This window comes from Ochotona curzoniae, unplaced genomic scaffold (genome assembly GCF_017591425.1).
Source record: "Ochotona curzoniae isolate NIBS_2020 unplaced genomic scaffold, NIBS_Ocur_1.0 scaffold_4505, whole genome shotgun sequence".
Classification (NCBI taxonomy): Eukaryota; Metazoa; Chordata; class Mammalia; order Lagomorpha; family Ochotonidae; genus Ochotona; species Ochotona curzoniae.
This window is the reverse complement of record NW_024467118.1, coordinates 1,768,112-1,788,093: the sequence shown is the minus strand read 5'-3', so window position 1 is coordinate 1,788,093 and position 19,982 is coordinate 1,768,112. Positions and strand designations below refer to the sequence as shown.

At 56.3% G+C, this 19,982-nt stretch overlaps 1 protein-coding gene across 2 annotated transcripts in view; it reads right to left on the bottom strand.

Moving 5' to 3' along the window:
• Positions 1–19,982, bottom strand: part of AFAP1 (actin filament associated protein 1) — a 66,650-nt gene that overhangs the window by 41,885 nt on the left and 4,783 nt on the right. For both annotated transcript variants that reach the window (XM_040965890.1, XM_040965891.1), the window contains exons 3-5: positions 8,969–9,077; positions 4,399–4,610; positions 483–662 (exon numbers count right to left, since the gene is read on the bottom strand). In XM_040965890.1, the coding sequence (XP_040821824.1) occupies positions 483–662; positions 4,399–4,610; positions 8,969–9,077 (501 nt within the window). The remainder of the gene's footprint in view (positions 1–482; positions 663–4,398; positions 4,611–8,968; positions 9,078–19,982) is intronic.

Genomic DNA, 19,982 nt, shown 5'->3' with positions numbered 1-19,982 from the left:
ACACACACTCACTTCTGGGAATTTTGCCTACAGACTAGCAGGAGTGAAGTGAAGGGGAAAATCTATAAATACACAGAGAAGTAGGAAATGGCCCAGGGTGAGACAGTCTAACATATTTAACTGTAATCTTGGGGAAGCAGGTGAGTGGGACAAAGGTATAGTTTTAGAAAAGGGTAGAAACAATTTTCCAAACACAGAAAGATGACAACACACACAGCCAATAAGCTCAGTGATCCCAAACAGTGAAGAAAGCCTCTGTGCCCACACAGTCAGCTGGAGGAGAGCCCAGAGGGCCTGGACCTGGCGGGGGCGGACGCCTTCCAGCCAAGTCCGAGGGACCCAGGCTTCTGAGCAGAACGTGCAGACAGCAGCAGCTAACTGCTCAGGTTCCCCTACTATGCTTGAAAGGAAGCCCACCAAGCCCAGGGCCGAGAGCTCTCGGGGACGCTGGGCAAGCAGCGGGCTCGGCTGGAGCGACCTACCTTCAGCCACTGCTCAGCCTGCTCCCGGCTCTGCACGGCCAGGACCAGGGGGTCGCTGCCCGGCGGTGTGATTTTCAGCTCATGTTTCTTCTTCTTGCTGTCCTTCGGGATGTAAGTGACAGTGCAGCCCTGCAGCGGCAGCTCCATCTGGGGCTGCTGGTCCTTGGAGCTCTTGTAGCACTGCAGGCGACAGGACATGGCCACACAGCTAAGAGGACGGTAGTGACAAAGGCCCTGCCCAGGCTCCTGGAGGTGTGCAGAGGACGCAGGCATGCCTGGTGACTGCAGGGTAGCTCTGCAGGCCACTGGGCTGCACCAGGCACACGGTCACCTCATCACATGGAAGCATACAGTAACATGTAAGTATACAGTATGTAATACATAATGCATGAGACAGTACTGGACTTGCTGTAACCACACAACCCTGCTGGGGCAGATGACCCCACCATGTGACCACTGTACTACACTAGCTACGCTGCCAGATCTGGACTCCTGTCTCTGGCCCTTCTCGAAGGACACGGGACAGTTCTCCCAAAAGGAGGAGCAGCATTCTGGGGAGCAGGTGCCCGCATGGCTTGATTCTAGGTGGGCAACAGACACTAAGCTCCTGCTGCTGTGTGGCTCCCCGAACACCCACACAGGAGACATCAAGTGGCAAGCTCAAAACTAAGGCCACTGCACCTCCTTCCTGCTCAACTGCTAATAAAGCCCGCAGCCAAGTTTCCTCTGGAGGCTTGCCTGGCCCTGTCTAGTTTAACTGCAACTCCTGGGGCCCAGGCACACTGCTTTACAGAGCTCTACGGTTTAAGAGGTCAACTCTCTGGGTCCTAGGTCCGTTCTGACTTTACTCTGCCACCTCCCTCCCCCCGATCCCTGCAGAGCCTGCAGCCTTACAAGAAAGCACACTTTAGGGCCAGGCACAATAGCACAGAGGTTAAAGTCCTAGCTTTGCACACCTGGGATCCCATATGGGCGCTGGTTCTAATCCTGGCAGCCCCACTTCCCATCCAGCTCCCTGCTTGTGGCCTGGGAAAGCAGTCGAGGACGGCCCAAAGCCTTGGGACCCTGCACCTGCGTGGGAGACCCAGAAGAGGCTCCTGGCTTTAGATTGGTTCAGCTCTGGCTGTTATGGCCACTTGGGGAGTGAACCATCAGACGGAAGATCTTCCTCTCTATCTCTCCTCCTCTCTGTATATCTGACTTTCCAATAAAAATAAATAAATCTTAAAAAAAAAAACAAGAAAGCATACTTTGCTGTCATTCACTGCACTAATAAAGCACCTGCTACCAAAATAACCCGAGACAGCCCACACGGCTCAGCTCTTCAGCCTGGCCCCTCCTGGAGCCAGGAGGCCGAGCTGTGAGCTGGCAGACACACCCCGTGTCAGGCACTGAGGGTGGCACCCTCAGAACCTCCCAGCACTCACTGACGGTGGACAGCACAGAGTCTTCTCCCAGTCTGCAGCTCCGGGCCATGCTAGAGAACAGCAGGTAGGGAACACACACTTCAAAACCATTTCCACTAATGGTTAACACCAGCCAGGCTCAGACCGCGAGGAATGCTGGCCACGTCCCTGTTATCATATATACTCCGTACGCACAGCGTGGGGGAACCAGCTGTGCAGTGGAAGGAGTCAGGAGAATGTGAGAGCTTTTCTCTTTCCTCACGTTGGGTTTTGGGGGAAGCTGTCTGTGTGGACTGCAGGATATCAAGAAAGTTCTCTTAGGAGCAAGACCAGGTGGGGCGGGTGGGCAGAGAAGCGCTGGCGCTGGCAGGCCAAGAACTGCCCCTTGAACGTGGGCCTTGGCATCTGTAGCTCAAACAGAGCCCTGGGAAGAATGGCAGCCATCATCCAGCTCCAGGAGCCAGCACCTGTCACCTCCCAGGTAAACATTAGCCGGAAGCTGGATTTGGGAGCAGAGGCAGGACTCAGATGCAAATACTCCAAAAAATGGAGCGGGCCGTCCCAACCGGCATCCAAAGGTCAGGCCACACAGCAGCTGTGCGGGACAAGCCTCAGGAAAGGGCGCCGTCGACAGGCAAACGGCTGATTCTGACTGCTGGCCTTCCAACAACCCCTTGGAAGGTTCTGGCAGCGACAATGAGGCTGAGTGACAGGTGTCATCCTGGTGTTTGAAGGGAAGGAAGCAACAGACAGCGCTGGAGAAAGGAGGACCAGGGGTGAGTGAAGGCAAGGCAGGCAGGCAGAGGCCCAGGGGCCTGGGCACCACCTGCTCCTGCCCCACACAGCCCCAAGCTGCTTGGCTTTCCAGTGAGCGTGACTGCGTTCTCCACACTCACGGAGTAAGGCCACATCTGTAGCAGTGAGGTCAGATGGTAAATAAGGACCACGTTTGTCTCCATTCTCCACTGTACAATTCCCCATGGCATCATTTTTGGCACGTTTTAAATTTGGGAGAGCAGGCCACACATGTGGAAAAAATATGTACTCACTTAAAAAAATTAATTCAAAAGACTTAAATAGGGCCCGGTGCGGTGGCGCAAGTGGTTAAGGTCCTCGCCTTGCACGCCTGGGATCCCATATGGGCGCTGGTTCTATCCCGGCAGCCCCACTTCCCTTCCAGCTCCCTGCCTGTGGCCTGGGAAAGCAGTTGAGGACGGCCCAAGGCCTTGGGACCCTGCACCCGCGTGGGAGACCCGGAAGAGGCTCCTGGCTTCAGATCGGCATAGTATCGGCCATTGCGCTCACTTGGGGAGTGAATCATAGGACGGAAGATCTTCCTCTCTGTCTCTCCTCTCTGTATATCTGCCTTTCCAATGAAAAAATAATAAAAATAAATCTTTAAAAAAAAGACTTAAATAAATTAAGATTCTTATAATTTACAAATGAATTTTGATTTCTACAAAGCATTATCTGTTCTACTAAGGAGTGATTTCTAGAAAAGAAGCTTTCAATATTCTGCTTTGATTAGATAACTTTCAGCAATGTGAAAGTTTAACTGGAGGGAAAAACGAAGACAGTGGCGTCCTTGGAGGTCCCTAACCCAGGACTGAACCATGGTGACCTTGGAGGTCCCTAACCCAGGACTGAACCATGGTGACCTTGGAGGTCCCTAATCCAGGAGTGACCGGTGAACCAGGATTCATAAAGGAGGGAAGCAGGAGGGATGAAGGGAATCTGCTGGCCTCGAGCCCCAGCCCTGAGGGTGGGCGCCCACAGCAGACGCCTGTGTTCCCCAACTCCACCTTCCTGTCCTGTTAGTCAAAGTTTACGGGGGGGGGGGGAGGAGGAAGGGAGAGAGGGGGAGAGAAGGAGGGAGAGACAGAGGGAGGAAAGGAGAGAGGGGGAGGAAGGGAGAGAGGGAGAGAGGGACAAAGAGAGAGAGGGAGGAAGGGAGAGAGGGGGAGAGAAGGAGGGAGAGACAGAGGGAGGAAGGGAGAGATGGGAGGAAGGGAGAGGGAGGGGGAAGGGAGAGAGGGGGAGGAAGAGAGAGGGAAGGAGAGAGAGAGGGAGGAAGGGAAAGAGGGGGATGAAGGGAGAGAAGGGGAGAGGGACAAAGAGAGAGAGGGAGGGAAGTTGAGAGAGAGGATTGGCTTTGTGCTTTCCAGAAGAATCTCCTTGCCCGCATTTCCGACCCTCCGGAGCCCGCCCGGCCTCCTGCTATGACCTGGCTGTGAGGAATTCACTGACTCACTCCAGATGAGAAACTCCAGCTTGTGCCTTCTGGCAAGTTAAAACACTGCGCATGTCCATGACACAAACCACAGGCGCTGCCCCAGCGTGGGCAGACTCCGCTGGCCGCTCGCCTTAAGGGCTGGGAAACCTTTGCAGAAAGCTGCTGGCCTGGCTCTGACTGCTGCCTTCCACGGCTGATGTTCACGTCCACTGGGAACAGACCCCACCCCTTAGGTAGCCCACAAGGCCCCGCGGGTTCACCACGAGAGAAGCCTTACCAGGAGCTTGGTGTCTTTGACGACGCAGAGTAACTTGGTCCACTGGCCAAAGCGCTTCTTTCTCAGCAGGAAGGCACAGATCTTGGCATCCTTCACCAGGTCCATGGAGGCCTCCTCAGAGGGCCACTGGTGCCGGGCCTTCTTTCCCTTCCCGTCTTCCTCCTCTTCATCATACGACTCGTAGGAGCTACTCATCGCATCCGAGTCATAATCTGGCAAGCATAAATAAAACAGACCAGGGTCTGATCTGAAGCACGGGGTAGCATTTAGGAGCCAGGACTCCCAGACCTGTGCAGTGGAAGCTGGGTGAAAACTCCCACCAAGGTGACTAGAAATGCTGGCTTTAGAATAGCCCCTTGGCATGGGCTCAGGGCTCCTGGGTGGTGCTGCCACATGGTGCACCTTGACTGCCAGACGTCCCACCCAGCAGCTTCCTGATCCCCACATCCACAGAAGATGATTCTGTAAGCTGCAGCACTGTCTGCCTCCTGGAACTGCCACACAGACCCTGTGGACCACGAGAGACCCAGAGCACACTCCTCGCTGTCCCCGTCAGCTCCCACAAGGAGGCACACCTAGCCTTCCCACTTGGAGACATCTCCCAGGCTGACGCCTCTGGCTGCTCAGGTGCAGCCACCTGCTTCCAGGGCCGCGGACAGAGCAGCTCTTCCAGCAGGCTTCTGGGTGCCACCCAACCCACCTCAGCCTGCACACACGTGTCTGGCTTTCACGTTTCCTGCAGAGGTGCCTGGCTCAGCAAGTCCTGTGGTTCCAAACCTGGTGCCATGCAGTTAGCTGTCTGCTTCAGAATCCATATAGTAAGCCTCTCCCTGTCAGGACTCTTAGCACATGGAGCCGTAAGACTAAATGAGGGTGTACAGGTGGCACCCTAATCCACAGGGCTGCTGGCCTCACAGGAAGGAAGAGACCACTGTCCCCATGTGAGGACACCATGAGAGATCCCAGGAAGACAGCCCATAGGCAACCCACCGTGCTGGCTACTGTACCCTGAGTCTGTCTACGTTTGCTGTGTGCACCCTGCCTGTGGTGCTCTGAAGCAGCACACTGAAGACATGCCCACCTTTGTTTCCCACCACACTGCACCGTCCCTGTGCCACAGCTGTCGCCGGGACGTCACAGCCCCAGAGGAAGGCGGAACAGAACATCCTGCTAAATGTCATGTTCACCTTACAGTACTGCTGGCACCCAGGTCAGCTGGTGCACTGACATGCTGGCACGCCACAGCGCTGCACCCAGGTCAACTGGCATGCCGCAGCACTACACTCTGCAGGAGGCAGCCGTAAGACCCTGGCCAGCTGGCATACTGAAGGGTTGCCGGGCTGCCACTCTCCCCCAGGCTGGGCAGTGAGGTCCTTCAGTCAGATCTGAGTCATCTCCAAATGTGCCTCAGCCCTCGGCCCACCTGGAACACAGTTCCAGGAAATGACGGCAGGTAGAGGCGATGCTCCTGTGGGTAAGGCTGGAGAGGATGCCCAGATTTGGGGGACGTCTCTCCACCCACTCCCACACGGCACAGTAGCACCTGCCATCTACTGCCACCCACCTCACGAGCAGCTCAAAAGGTCACCCGACTTAAGACAGAATCGCATGCTGAGCCAGTTGAGTGGACACTGGAGGGTGCACTGGCCCTGTGGAGGCCCAATGGAACCACGTGCCAGAGCACAGAGAATGCAGCTGGGGCTGATCCTGCCTCGATGTCTGATGCCACATTCGGTCCCTGCTGGGCCTTCAGCAGCCACAAGTGCATGCCTGCCTGAGCTGCCCAGCACAAACTCACACTGACCACCAAGGAACTCTCCCCCACTTGAGCAATGCTGCTGGCAGGGCGGTAGGGCAGCAGGCTCCAGCAGAGCTGTGGGAGTTTGGCCCCACTGCTGACACCCTGCCACTTGCTCTCAGCACTGCCCACCACCACTGTCCTGTGCTATATCTGGGTTGGGTGGTCAAGACTCAACAAGACACCCAGGACAGACCTTCCCAGGTGGTCCCACAGATTCTGTGCGCCTGGAGGCTTGGCAGAAGAGGCCCCCATGCTCATTCAACAACAGGTCCCTGTCTCCATACTCCCCAGAGAGAGCGCCATGCGGGCAAGGTTACACAGTGTGAGCACTCTGCCTCCCCACGGGCTCCAGCTCATGACAAGGAACCTGGCTCACCAATGTCAGCCCTTCCATGTGACCTCCCTCGCTGGCTCTCTGCTGCTTCCGGTCACTGCCATCCTGGTCACTGTGCCCTCTCGGTCCACAAGGCCCTGGCCCACAGCATCATCCTTGGTGCAGAGCAGGCCCTGCCCACTCCTGTAGGCACTGCACAGCCTCACTTAGCCCAGGAACTCACCTCACAGCAAGTGAAAAAGGACAGTAGTTCCATGCTCAGGGAACCCATGGGCCGGCCCCGCGCCCCACCACCCTGAAACAACCAGCAGACTGGGGGGATGGGCTTTTGGTTTTGTCCAGGCAACACGTGTGGGGCTAAGGTGAACCCTTCCAGAATGCCTCCTGATGGTGGTTATGCTGGCTCAGCGTCACTGTCTCCAGCAGACAGGGCTCCAAGCCCTAAGGCCTGCTGGACAGAACCCCGTGGGACTGGACAGGCACCCTGTGGGACTAGACAGGTACCCCGTGGCACTGGACAGGCACCCCATGGCACTGGACAGGCACCCAGTGGGACTGGACAGGCACCCTGTGGCATTGGACAGGCACCCCGTGGGACTGGATAGGCACCCCATGGGACTGGGCAGGTATCCTGTGGCACTGGACAGGCTCCTGTGGGACTGGACAGGCATCCCATGGCACTGGATGATCTCCTGTGGGACTGGACAGATACCCCATGGGACTAGACAGGCACCCCGTGGGATTGGACAGGCATCCGTGGCACTGGACAGGATCCTGTGGGACTGTAGAGGCACCTTTGGGACTGAAGAGACAGCCCTGTGGGACTGGACGGGGCCTTGCGGGACTGGACGGGCCCCTGTGGGACTGGACGGGGCCTTGCGGGACTGGACGGGCCCCTGCGGGACTGGACGGGCCCCTGCGGGACTGGACGGGCCCCCGTGGGACTGGACGGGCCCCTGTGGGACTGGACGGGCCCCTGTGGGACTGGACGGGGCCTTGCAGGACTGGACGGGGCCTTGCGGGACTGGACGGGCCCCTGTGGGACTGGATGGGCCCCCGCGGGACTGGACGGGGCCCTGTGGGACTGGACGGGGCCCTGTGGGACTGGACGGGCCCCTGCAGGATTAGACAAGCCCTTGCAGCAGCGTCACACTGTGTCACCTGTTCACAGTGCTCAACACTTCTTTTAATGGACTGTTCTGAGTTAGGTGGCCCCCCAACAGACTAGAAGGTGATGTGGCAGAGAGAGCGCCAGGTGATGCCACCTCAGGTGCCAGGCTCTGCACACGCTGCTGCACTGCCTGAGTCCACAGCCCCTCAGGGTCCTACGGGGAGTGCCCCACATCCCCAAAGCCCAGCTCTGTGTATGGGCTCAGGTGCCAGGCTCTGACAGGGCATCCCTCGTGTCCCTGGAGCCCCGTGGTGGGGCACGGTAGTGACAGAGAGCTCAGTGTGTCCCGCCCCCTGCCAGTCCCTCCACAGCCTTCTCACCCTCTTTCCAAAGTGTCTTCCCTGGTTCCCACAGCTTTGGCGCCCCCACCCCCACACAGAACACTCCCCAGAGCAGGCTGCAGGTCCTCAGGCCTGTCTCCAAGCTCGTGTCTAAGCATAAGCAGCAGCACCGCAGCCTGAGCTGACCGGGAGCTCACCCGTTCCTCACAGGAGTGACTGTGCATGGCCGCTGGTGGCCACGCCTCCTCAGGCCTGGTTTCCACTTACAAGGTGTCTGCCCAGAGGCCACCAAGAAATGGTTTCAACGAAGGCCACACAGAGTGTGGCAGAATGACAATTACCGAGAACTCTCAATCAAACCAACCACTCTCATTTGCAGCCCTGAAGTGTGCTGGGAAGAGGAAGCTGCTCCATGCTGTGGCCTGGGAAGGCATGGGGGACAGCCCAAGGCCTTGGGACCTGCATCCACTGGCTCCTGGCTTCGGACTGGCTCGGCTCCAGCTGCTGTGGCCACTTGGGGGATGAAAGATCTTCCTCTGTGTCTCTCCTTCTCTCTGTAAATCTGCCTTTCCAATCAAAATAACTCTTTAAAAAAACAGGGGGAGAGGAGAGAGCATGGTGGGCACCAACAGGGGACATTTCAGATTCCCATGCTCCATTGCTTTTTGAGCCAGCAGGACAGCGTCTCCCAAAAGACCAAGAGGTGCAGGGCCAACCACACGACAGCAGCCCCCAGTGACGGGCGGGCAGGGCGGCAAGCTTGCTCAGCAGTGTTCATGACTGAGAGATGCGCACCCAGGGGCAGCTGGCAGGAGACTCACACCCGTGAACACAAACATGGCACTGGCCATCTTGCCATCAGCCAGCGCACAGCTGTGGCCAAGCTGGACACACAGATGTCACTGATTCGGGGTGGCAGGACTGGGCCCTAGGAACCAGCAGAGCCCTGTCTGTGCCAGCTCCCTTCCTGGGTCGCCACTCACTTGACGTGATGTATTCCGGCGCTTTCCCAGGACTCAGCGGCACGGCTTCCTCGTAGTAACCTTCCGGGAGCGAGGCTGTCGGCAGAGGTGGAGGCCCGCTGTCCGGAGGCTGAGGGAAACAGAAACGGGCACAGCGTTAGCAGCCGACACTCAACGGGGACAGGGCTGCCCTTCCGAGGTCTGGGCAGCATCAGACCCTGACGGAGCCCTCCACGTGGCTGCTGACAGCCCGCCCCACAGCACTGGCTGCCTCCGTGCTTCTCCCCACACTGCGCTGTGCCCAGCTGGGGAGCAGGACTGTGCACATGTGCCCGCTGCCCACACATTCAGAACACACCTACTACATCTTAAGAAATCTTTAAGGGGAAAAAAAGGAAAAGAAAGCCACCTATGAAGCACTCTAAAAGAGAAGTCTCCTCCAGGGACAGAGGAATCTGATCCTGCGTAAAATCCAGCAAATGGAGTGGGTGGCGGGCACCGGGACAGAGGCACCCACCTGACACTGGGGTGCCCGGCTCAGGCCTGGCTGCCGTGCCCTGGCCCAGCTTCCTGCCGATGTGTTCCTGGCATGGACGGCCTCTGAGGAATAACCAACCAGTAAGCGGAAGAGCTGTAACTGTTCCTGCCACTCTTTTGTGTCTTTCACATAAAATGAAAATGAATGAATACGGTAAGACGAATCAGATACAACTTCTAGACGAACTCTGAAACGATACCACCACTTCGGCAAAGCCCGAGCGAGGGGCGCTCCCTGCCGCTCTGCACCTGCTCTTCAGGAAAGCCCAGAGCCCCTCCCTTCTTAACCCTCCCTGGAGGTTCCAGCTCCTGCCAGTGGGGCAGCCTGGGAGGACTCTCGGGTCATCGCCACAGCTATCCATCCACACAGGAAGCTCTCCAGGCTGACATTCTACCATCTTCTATTTCACAAACTAGGGAACGGAGGCGGGGACAGCCACTCACAGCCCGGGCTGCTGAACACGGGGCTGCGGCTTTCTGCATCTGCCGGCACCACACTCTCCACCTTCTCCTGCGGCTAGTCCCTAACCAGCTCGTGTGGTCTAGACTCTGCAGACACCCTAGGGAGAGACACACGACGGGCCAGTGCACATCGAAGCTGCAACTCCCAGTGGGGTGCTGTTCCAATGAAATCAGGGCAGGTGCTTATTCAGCTTCTGGGAATGTGCAGCGCCAACACTTTGGCTCCTACGTAACTCCGCTTGGAGGCCCTGCACCCCAGCACATTGCCTCCGCCCAAGGACAGCCAGCTGCACACACAGAACTCCCCATCTGACCTGCAGCGGGAGGCAGGCACCGCCCAGTCGTCCACCCAGCAGAGTCACCACGCATCACCTGGACGGCCACCACACTACCAGCTCACACACGGTCACCCTAGAGGCCATTCTCCCAGCAGAGCCTGACACTGTGCTGGGTCCCGCTCAGCCCCTGTGAGATCAGTCAAGGAGCCCACGCCGAGGTCGGGAAGCTTGGCGTGTGGTTCTAGGGGAGCCACAGGGTTCACTGTGGTGCATGAAGGGAGGGAGCTCCGGCTTCCGGTCTGCATGGTGGGACAGTCACAGTACCCACATCCCAGAGAAGCATTCCAGACCGCTGACTCAAGCACACGTTTGTGACAGGGCCTCTCAGACCACCTTCCTGAATGCTGCTGTGACACAGAGCAGACGCACGGGCTGGACCAGGGCCGGAGCTTTCGCATCCTCACCCTGCAAGCCTGCTGCAGGGCTCCCCATCCCACTGACAGCTCCTGACCCTGTGGCCAGGCCCCACTGCCTTCAGGCGAGAGGAGCTGCAGGGTTATTCTCACAGCTGAGCAGGTTGAAGCCACACCAGCAAGGAGGCCAGAAGGCAGGGAGAGGGAAGGCACGTTTCCAACAGGGATCCCAGGAGAGGCAGGGCAGTGTGAGGCATGGCATGTCGGGTTGGGGCGAGGAGGGATGGCAGAACCGAGTGAGGCGTGGCGTAGCGTGGTGAGACGGGCGGGGCGGGGTGGGAAGCTGTGCAGACGTGGGTGTGGGGCGTCTGCTCTCCGGGGCTGTGTGGCCATCCCGGAAGCCGTGCCCTGGGAGGGCGCACCCACTCCAGAGCCTGTGATCTCAATGGATATACCCACGGGGAACGACGTCCCTCCACCTCCTTCAAACTAACCTGGTGTCCTCACAAAGGCCTCCGATCTCCGGGGAGCGAAGGGACTTCATGGGCCCCTGGCCTGCCAGGAGATGCCTCTCCCGTGATTGGGCGACCTGCCCCCGGGAGCAGAGGGCCCCGGGCAGGTGCAGATCGCTCTGGTTGCAGCTCACCTGCCCTGCCTCTCACAAACCCGTACCATGAGACAGCTGTAGCCACCAGAGCATCCCCATGCTTACCAGATGCAGGAGCTGCCTTCCACCTGCCTCGGCCCTGCTCTAGCAACGACACAGGGACAGCACAGCCCCAGGCTGAGACCCACGTCGCCAAAGCTCTCCTACACTAACACCTCGGCGAAAGTTCCTCAGCTTTTTAGTTGACAGTCTTACCTCCTTGAGACGAACTTCTCCACATCTTACTAGAGCAAACACATTCTATCGGCCGCACTGCGACACCACCCACGGACTACGTGGCCTACACTCTTAGCTCTAACCATCTGTGGGCTGCATGGCTTCCAATACTGGCTAAAAATGTAATTTCCATTTTGCTGGAACAAAAAGTCCCTCTTCACTACTCTGAGATAACGTCAAAAGTAATAATAATGAAAAAGCCATTATTTTATACAACTCTGTGGCCCAAATGAGAGAATAATTATTATCATAATCGCCATTACTGACACTCTGGAACAAGAGCTATTCCCTGTTCTCCCGTTGGGAAGCCATCCTGGGATGATTTGTATATTTTTTCTGTCCTTTAGAAATTAACACCGGGCCCGGCACAGTAGCCTAGCAGCTAAGGTCCTCACCTTGCATGCGCTGGAATCCCACATGGGTGCCAGTTCTGGCCTGGGAAAGCAGGGGAGGACGGCCCAAAGCCTAGGGACTCTGCACCCACATGGGAGACCCAGAAGAGGCTCAAGGCTCCTGGCTTTGGATCGGCTCAGCTCCGGCCATTGTGGCCACCTGGGGAGTGAATCAGTGGATGGAAGATCTTTGTCTCTCTTTCTCTGTAAAATCTGACTTTCTAATAAAAAAAAAAGAAATTGGCACCAACATGTTGGTATTGTAAGAATGATCTCACAGGGCCTGGTGTGATGGCTCAATTGGCTATTCCTCCTTTTGCAACTGTCAGCATCCCATTTGGTTGCTGCTCCACTTCCCATCCAGCTCCCTGCCTGTGGCCTGGGAAAGCAGTGGAGGACGGCCCAAAGCCTTGGGACCCTGCACCCGCGTGGGAGACCCGGAAGAGGTTCCTGGTTCCCGGCTTCGGATCAACACAGTAATGGCCATTGCACTCACTTGGGGAGTGAATCATCGGACGGAAGATCTTCCTCTCTGTCTCTCCTCTCTGTATATCTGACTTTGTGATTAAAAAAAATAATAAATCTTAAAAAAAAAAGAAAAAAGGAATGATTTTATAAGTAAGGACCCTGAGACTCACAAGCCAGATGCCCTTGCCCCAGGTCTCTGGAGTTACCAGCTAGCGAGGGGGCCACAGGCAGGCCAGAGCAGGCGCTGACAGCGGAAATGGAACAGCAGGGCTGGGCCTCTGTCATGGCTGTGGTCCTCGGCCCCAACACTGCTGGGCCGACGGAGGAGGAGCAGCCCATGTGGGCGCGGCCGACGCCCGTCACTGCATGATGAAGGTGCACTGTCTCCCTGCCTTCCCTCTCCGACCCCAATCCACACACAGCATGCCTAGTCTCCACACACAGCAATAAAACACATCCTGACTGGAAAATCAGTTACAGAGATGGAGCGTGCGGGGGCGGGGGACAGAGGCAGGGACGGAGAGAAGGATTCTCCATCTGCTAGTTCACTCCTCAGGTGGCCACAAAACCCGAGCTGGGCTGCGCTGAGCCAGGAACCAGGAGCTTCCTGCAGGGCTCCCCAGTGGGTGAAGGGGCTGCAGGACCTGGGTCATCCTCTCCTTTTCCAGGCCATCAGCAGGGAGCCGGATTAGAAGTGGAGCAGCCGGGACTTGAGACCGCTACAGGCAGGTATGAGCCTACTACCCTCACAGTAGCTGAGAAAAACACACACCTAGAATCTGGAAGATTTTCTGTTCGGATTCTACACACACTGCAGCCTACCCAGATCACATGCTTGGAATAAGAGCCAAACATCTGGGGTTCAAGTCCTCACCACTCACACACGCAGCAGCAAGATCCTCTGTGCCTGGCAGAAGTCTCACGCTGCAGCCTAAGCTGCTCGTGGCGACTGTGGTGGCTGCAGTAACTCACAATGGCTAATAAAACTTTATAGTCCGCACTGAACTAAGCGGTTTTAATATTAACACCACTAACACCAAGAATTTTGGGTAAGTACTTTTCTTGGCAAAGTAGCAGCCTTCATCCAAGCCTGACACCCATTCCTTGCTGATCGTTGTTCGCATTCCTCCCACACTTGAAAATATCCCTGCCAACTTTCTCCAGCTTTAGACAGGCCGCACAGCCTCCGCCCCCGGGCATGCGAACAGCCCAGGAGCAGTGCTGGCAGGAGCTGTCCAGGACGCAGCCAAAGAACCAATTTAAGATAAAAAAGGCCACCAGCATCACACGTGAGACCAAAGCCTGAGATTGTCAAATGCTGGCAAGCGGACGGGACCCAGAGGGTCCACGGCGCCAAAAGGACCACACTGGCCCGCAGGGAGGAGGGGGCTTGACCGTGTGACACGGAGGTGTCAGTCTCAATGCCGCAACTGCTAAAGCATCGAACTGAGTCACAAAACCTCCGATGTGTCAAAGAGATAGACCAAGGGGCTGCCAGAGTGATGGACAGAGGGCAGGGAGGCCACCACCTCCCCGTGTCACAGGGACAGAAAGTAGAGGGACAGAGGAAGGAACAGGGAACTAGTGTTCCAAAGGGACAGGTTTGACTGGGGAAGACGGAAAGTTCTGGAAATGAATGGTGGAGATGGTTGCCCAACACTGTTAATACACATAATGTCACTGAGTTGTACATTTTAAAGAAAAAATAGATGTGTTTAGTTATTTACCTGAAGGGAGAGACAGACCACTTGTCGCCCTCCCAGCCGTGTCAGCAGAAGGCAGCACCGGAACCAGCTTCTGACACAGAGGGTTGTAAGCAGAGCCTTAAGCCAACCGCAAGTCCTACCCCAAGTAAAACACACTCTATAATGGTAAATTCTGTTATCTGTATTTTACTACAACTTTTAAAATCATCACAGTTAGGCACTGGCATAGCACTTACGCCAGCTCTGGGTTACCACATACCACACGACCCTGTACCACCTCTGTGACATCACACATGCTGTCCTGACTTGTGCTGACACGCGATATCCTCCATGACATCCTGTGACATCACATGCTGCCCTGACCCGTGCTGACACACGATGTCCTCCATGACCTCCTGTGACATCACATGTTGTCCTGACCCGTGCTGACACACGATGTCCTCCATGACATCCTGTGACATCACACGCTGTCCTGACCCAAGCTGACATACAACGCCACCATGACGTCATACATGCAGCCCTACCCCACTCCCTGACCAGTGTCGGCACACAATGATGACCTGAAGAGGAGGCAGGGGAGGGCACATGGGTCCCTCCCCCTGGATCAGGCACCTGTGATGGTGGCCAGTAACAGGCAGCCCACACTGACATGGGTGGGACCCACTCCCAACTTCCGGCTCATGCTGTAAAGCGGTTCTCAGCACTTACTATGTGTAGGTAGACAGCCTGACAGCTGCACAGCTCTTGAAAAAGAATAAGAAACAGGGCCTGGAGAGATAGCCTAGCAGCTAAAATACTCGCCTTGAATGCCTGGGATCCCACATGGGCGCTGGTTCTGATCCCAGCAGCCCTGCTTCTCATCCAGCTCCCTGCTTGTGATCTGGGAAACCAGTGGAGGATGGTCCGAGGCCTTGGGACCTTGCACCCACATGGGAGACCCTGAAGAGCTTCTGGCTCCTGGCTTCAGATCAGTGCAGCTTCACCCTTTGCGGTCACTTGGGGAGTGAATCATCAGATGGAAGATCTTCCTCTTTGTCCCTCCTCCTCCCTGTATATTTGCCTTTCCAATAAACAAATCAATCTTTTCCAAAAAAAGAAAAAAAAAATTGGGCCTGGCAGTGTGGCCTATAGTGGCTAAGGTCCTCGCCTTGAATGTGCCAGGATCTCATATGGACGCCGATTCTTATCCCGGCAGCTCCACTTCCCATCCAGCTCCCTGCCTGTGGCCTGGGAAAGCAGTTGAGGACGGCCCAAAGCCTTGGGACCCTGCACCCATGTGGGAGACCCGGAAGAAGTTCATGGATACTGGCTTTGGATTGGCACAGTACCGGCCATTGCACTCACTTGGGGAGTGAATCATCGGATGGAGGATCTTCCTCTCTGTCTCTCCTCCTCTCTATATATCTGACTTTGTAATAAAAATAAATAAATCTTAAAAAAAAAAAAAGAAAAAATCATAAACAGAAATCCTGTGGTAGCGGAGCCTGCTGTGAGTATTCTTGAAAAGTCAGAGCGTTGAGATTACTAGAAGGCACACAGCATGGCAAACTAGGGACTACAGAGTCTTGGGGGGACACACTGCAAGGCTAGACGGGGACACACCGCAGAGGGGACACACTGCAAGGCTAGACAGGGACACACCGCAGAGGGGACACGCCACAGAGACTCATACTATCAAGGAGATAAACACAGAATGCAATGGGGATTCAAATGCACACACCATATGCCCAGAAAGACAATTCCTACAGAGGGGACGCCCGTCAGCGGCTTCTGCTGCCCTACTGATCAAGCGAAACCTTCCCCGAGGCTGACCTGCGAGTGCCCAGCCGCAGCTGTAGATCACCTGCCAGCGACCGGCACCCGGACTCCCTGAATGTCTGCACTGCGGCAAGAAGGCAGTCAGCAGGGACACAGAGGTTGCCAGCCCTGCCCTCCTGCCCAGGCCCTGTCCCTAGACCCCAGACCCACCCCATCACAGCACAGGCCCTGCCCCAATGACCAAGACCTCACCCCCTCCAGTCCTCACAGAAGAAAACCACAATGGCCATGAAACCAACGTTAGCCAAAAACACCAACACAGCTGCCAGCAGCATCCCTATGGCAATCATATCATCATTATAATAATATTACAACTGCCATGCAAACTCTCACCATGTGCCCTGCCCCAAAAGGGCAAGCAAGTTCTGAAGCCCCACCCCCAACTCCAGCCCCGCTGTGAATATTCAGAGACCCTCCCCAGACAGGACCAGCTTCCTGCAGCCACAGGGAGGAGTGGCCCGGGACTCGGCTGAAGGCAGCTGGCATGTGGGCATGGCCATGCTCCCTCCTGAACATGTGCTCCCACTTGACAGACAGATGCCCCTGCCCCTGTGCTCACCTCACCTCTGCCTCGTCTTTCCAACGCCTTCCTGAAGACCGTACTTTCAGACGGTGTAGCTGGTGACTAGGAAGTTTCTCCGATCGTGTAGCTTCTTCCTGGCACTGGACACAGGCCCTGGCCCGGGCACCCCAGCACACACTGCTTGCATACCTGGCTCTTGTTTTTGGCCTTTGCCTTAACCAGTGGCACACCTTTGCCCAGCACAGCCTCCCACCCTACAACAGCCGATTCTCCTGTATACCAATGGCAGCTGGTGCCCCCAACCCCTGGAGCAGAGTGCTTTACTGAAGGGCAGACACGCCTGCTGAGCGAGGAACTCCTCCGAAACTGCCCTCCTAAGCAGGCTCTGGTCCACACACTACAGGTGACCTCCACGTCACCTGGGCAATGCCCCACCCATGGCCACCCAGTAGGCAGGACCTTCCCAGCCACCAGGCTTAGAGGCAGCTCTGCTCCAAGTTCACAGGACTACAATATCAAGCCTCTCTATGAACGAGCACAAGGGGAGAGCTGATGAGATGTCATAGGAGGGCACCCGAGAAATACTGCATCTCACAGGGAGGCAAGTCAAGAAACAACAGAACCGCATTCACAAAGTCAGGCCTTGCACTCGGCCCGTGCACGCAGAGCCGGGCCCTGCACTCGGCCCGTGGACACCGAGCCGGGCCCTGCACTCGGCCCGTGCACGCAGAGCCGGGCCCTGAACTCAGCCCGTGGACACCGAGCCGGGCCCTGCACTCGGCCAGTGGACACCGAGCCGGGCCCTGCACTCGGCCCGTGGACACCAAGCCGGGCCCTGCACTCGGCCCGTGCACGCAGAGCCGGGCCCTGCACTCGGCCCGAGGACACACAGCTTCCAGATGTGATGCACCCTGCCTGGGTTTTCACTGTTCTGTTGTGTTGCTGCAAGCACAGTTCGTAGCGCAAGCCGAGGTTGTACTTGGTCGTAAAGGAACGTTTGTGGTCAGGCTGACTCCCCTCCCAGCGGCCGCGACCAGGCTTCTCAGAAGTGGTCAGAGTGCTCTGCTGGCCCGACCCTGTCCCGTTTTACCCTCTGCGGTCATCACATCTCTAACCCGCCTTCGCCCTGCAGTAAGAGTCCCAAATCATACAGAGAATTTTGTGGTTGTTGCTGAATTTGCAAGCTAGCTCTTTGCAATTTTTCACTCAAAAGTGAGCATTTTTTCTTTATTTCAAAAAAGAAAAAGGCTAACAAACTATTCAAATTACTTGTTTAAAGAGACTGGTTTAAGGCTTTGCAGTCTTGCGAATCTGACCTAAGGCACTGGGGGCTCATCCTCCGAGCGGGCACCTCCTCACTGGATCCCACTGGCCTCTGCTCTCAGTCTCTGTGCATGCAGAGTGGCTGTACCACCAACTGAGCATAGGGCCTCGGCTTTGTGTAACACAGGCTGTGTAAGCTCCAGCTTTGTGTCCACAGGCAAGTACAGGCCCGACTTTGTGTCCCGCGGGCCGAGTGCAGGGCCCGGCTCTGCGTCCACGGGCCGAGTGCAGGGCCCGGCTCTGCGTCCACGGGCCGAGTGCAGGGCCCGGCTCTGCGTCCACGGGCCGAGTGCAGGGCCCTCTCTGTCCTGCGGGCTGAACAAGGGAAGGCAGGCTCTTCGGCGGTGACTTCCAAGAAGGTCTTGTGGGCGCTCAGCCAGCTAGGCCGGGGGTGGGGGTGTGTATGCACGGCACTCGGCGGGCACCCCTCCTGGCAAGGTGGTGCACACGCCTTGCTCTGCGTGGACTTACGTGCCAGCGTTCATGCAGGTCTCTGGTGGGCTTCATGTCCACCAGATCCAGGGGCGAGGCCCAAGAAGGGAGAAGTTACGCCCTAGTAGGACTGTCACTCTAAAACTTATTTAAATTGAAGATAGTTAAAGCCTATGGGGGTGTTCTCAGCACCTGGGAGTCCCCTCTGCCCAGCGGGCGACAGCACAGACAGGCGGGGGAGAGAGGAGGAAAGAGTCCACACTGCGCAGCTGCGTCTGAGAACAGCCTGCAGTAACGGACTCATCACTCCATGGCTGGCCGCTCCAGGCGGACTCTGTCTGCCACTGGCACCCACGTGGCTGGCAGGTGGGACAGGAAGCCAGGTTTGGGACCCCAGGTAGCCCTGAGCCTCGGCTGCCTCAGCTGAGCCCCGGCTGAAGCACAGAGCGTGATGATCACAGCACACCTGACCCCTCAGGGAGACCGCAGTGCAAGCTGAGTGCAGGCACAGGCTGAAGCTACTCAGAGAACTGTGCCTGCACTGCCCAGCTACGCTGCCATCCAGCAGATGAACCACTCGTCATCAATCAATGGGACTGAAATTTCTGAGTTTATGGAGTAAAAATACCAAATGAGAATAAAACATAAACAGCTAAGTTTCTATTACAAACAGTATAAATGGTTTTTTAAAAAACAATGAGGCCACTTCTGTGGCATAGCAAGCTAAGCTTCTGCCTATGGTGTCAGCTTCCTAATGGGCACCGGTTCGTGTCCCAGCTGCTCCACTTCCCATCCAGCTCCCTGTTTGTGGCCTGGGAAAGCAGTGGAGGATGGCCCAAGTCCTTGGATCCCTGCACCCGTGTGGGAGAACCGGAAGAGGCTCCTGGTTCCTGGCTTTAGGTCAGTCCAGTTGTGGATGCTGTGACCATTTGGGGGAGTGAACCAGTAGATGGAAGACTTCTTTCACTCTCTCTGTAACTCTTTCAATAAATAAATCTTTAAACAAAGCACAACAATTATTTTACAATAATTTTATAAAGAAGGAAAAGCAGCAACATGCAGGGACTGTTGTGGCAGAGTGGGTTAATCTGGCTGCCTGTGACACTGGCCTCTCGTAAGATTGCCAGTTCAAGTCCCAGCTTCTTTTTTTCCCCCAAGATTTATTTATTATTGGAAAGTCACATATACAGAGAGGAGAGACAGAGAGGAAGATCTTCTGGCCTCAACGGCCAGAGTTGAGCCAATCTGAAGCCAGAAGCCTCTCCTGGGTCTCCCACGCAGGTGCAGGGTCCCAAGGCTCTGGGCCGTCCTCGACTGCTTTCCCAGGTCACAAGCAGGGAGCTGGATGGGAAGTGGGGCTGCTTGGATTAGAACCAGTGCCCATATGGGATCCAGTGCATGCAAGGCAAGGACTTTAGCCACTAGGATATAACTCTGGGTCCCCACCTGCCTTTTAGTTCTGACCCAGTTCCCTGCTAAGGCAGCTAGAAGCAGCGGGAGACAGTCCAGGCGCCCGGACCCCACACCAGGTGGGAAACCGAAAGAAGATTCAGGTTCTAAGCTTCTGCCTGGTCATTTGGAAAGTGAACCAACAGAGATAAGAAACCTCTCTCTCTAACTGTGCCTTTCAAATAGGTAAATGAGTCTTTAAAATAAATAAAATTTAGAAATAAAATTATGTATTCAATATACCAGGAACTGTAGATTTCAATGTACAGCCCAGAGTGTAACGCAGCACAGAACTGGGAGCCATGCGTGGGCTGGCACTTCCCGCAGGGCAGCATCTGGCGCAGGAGCGCC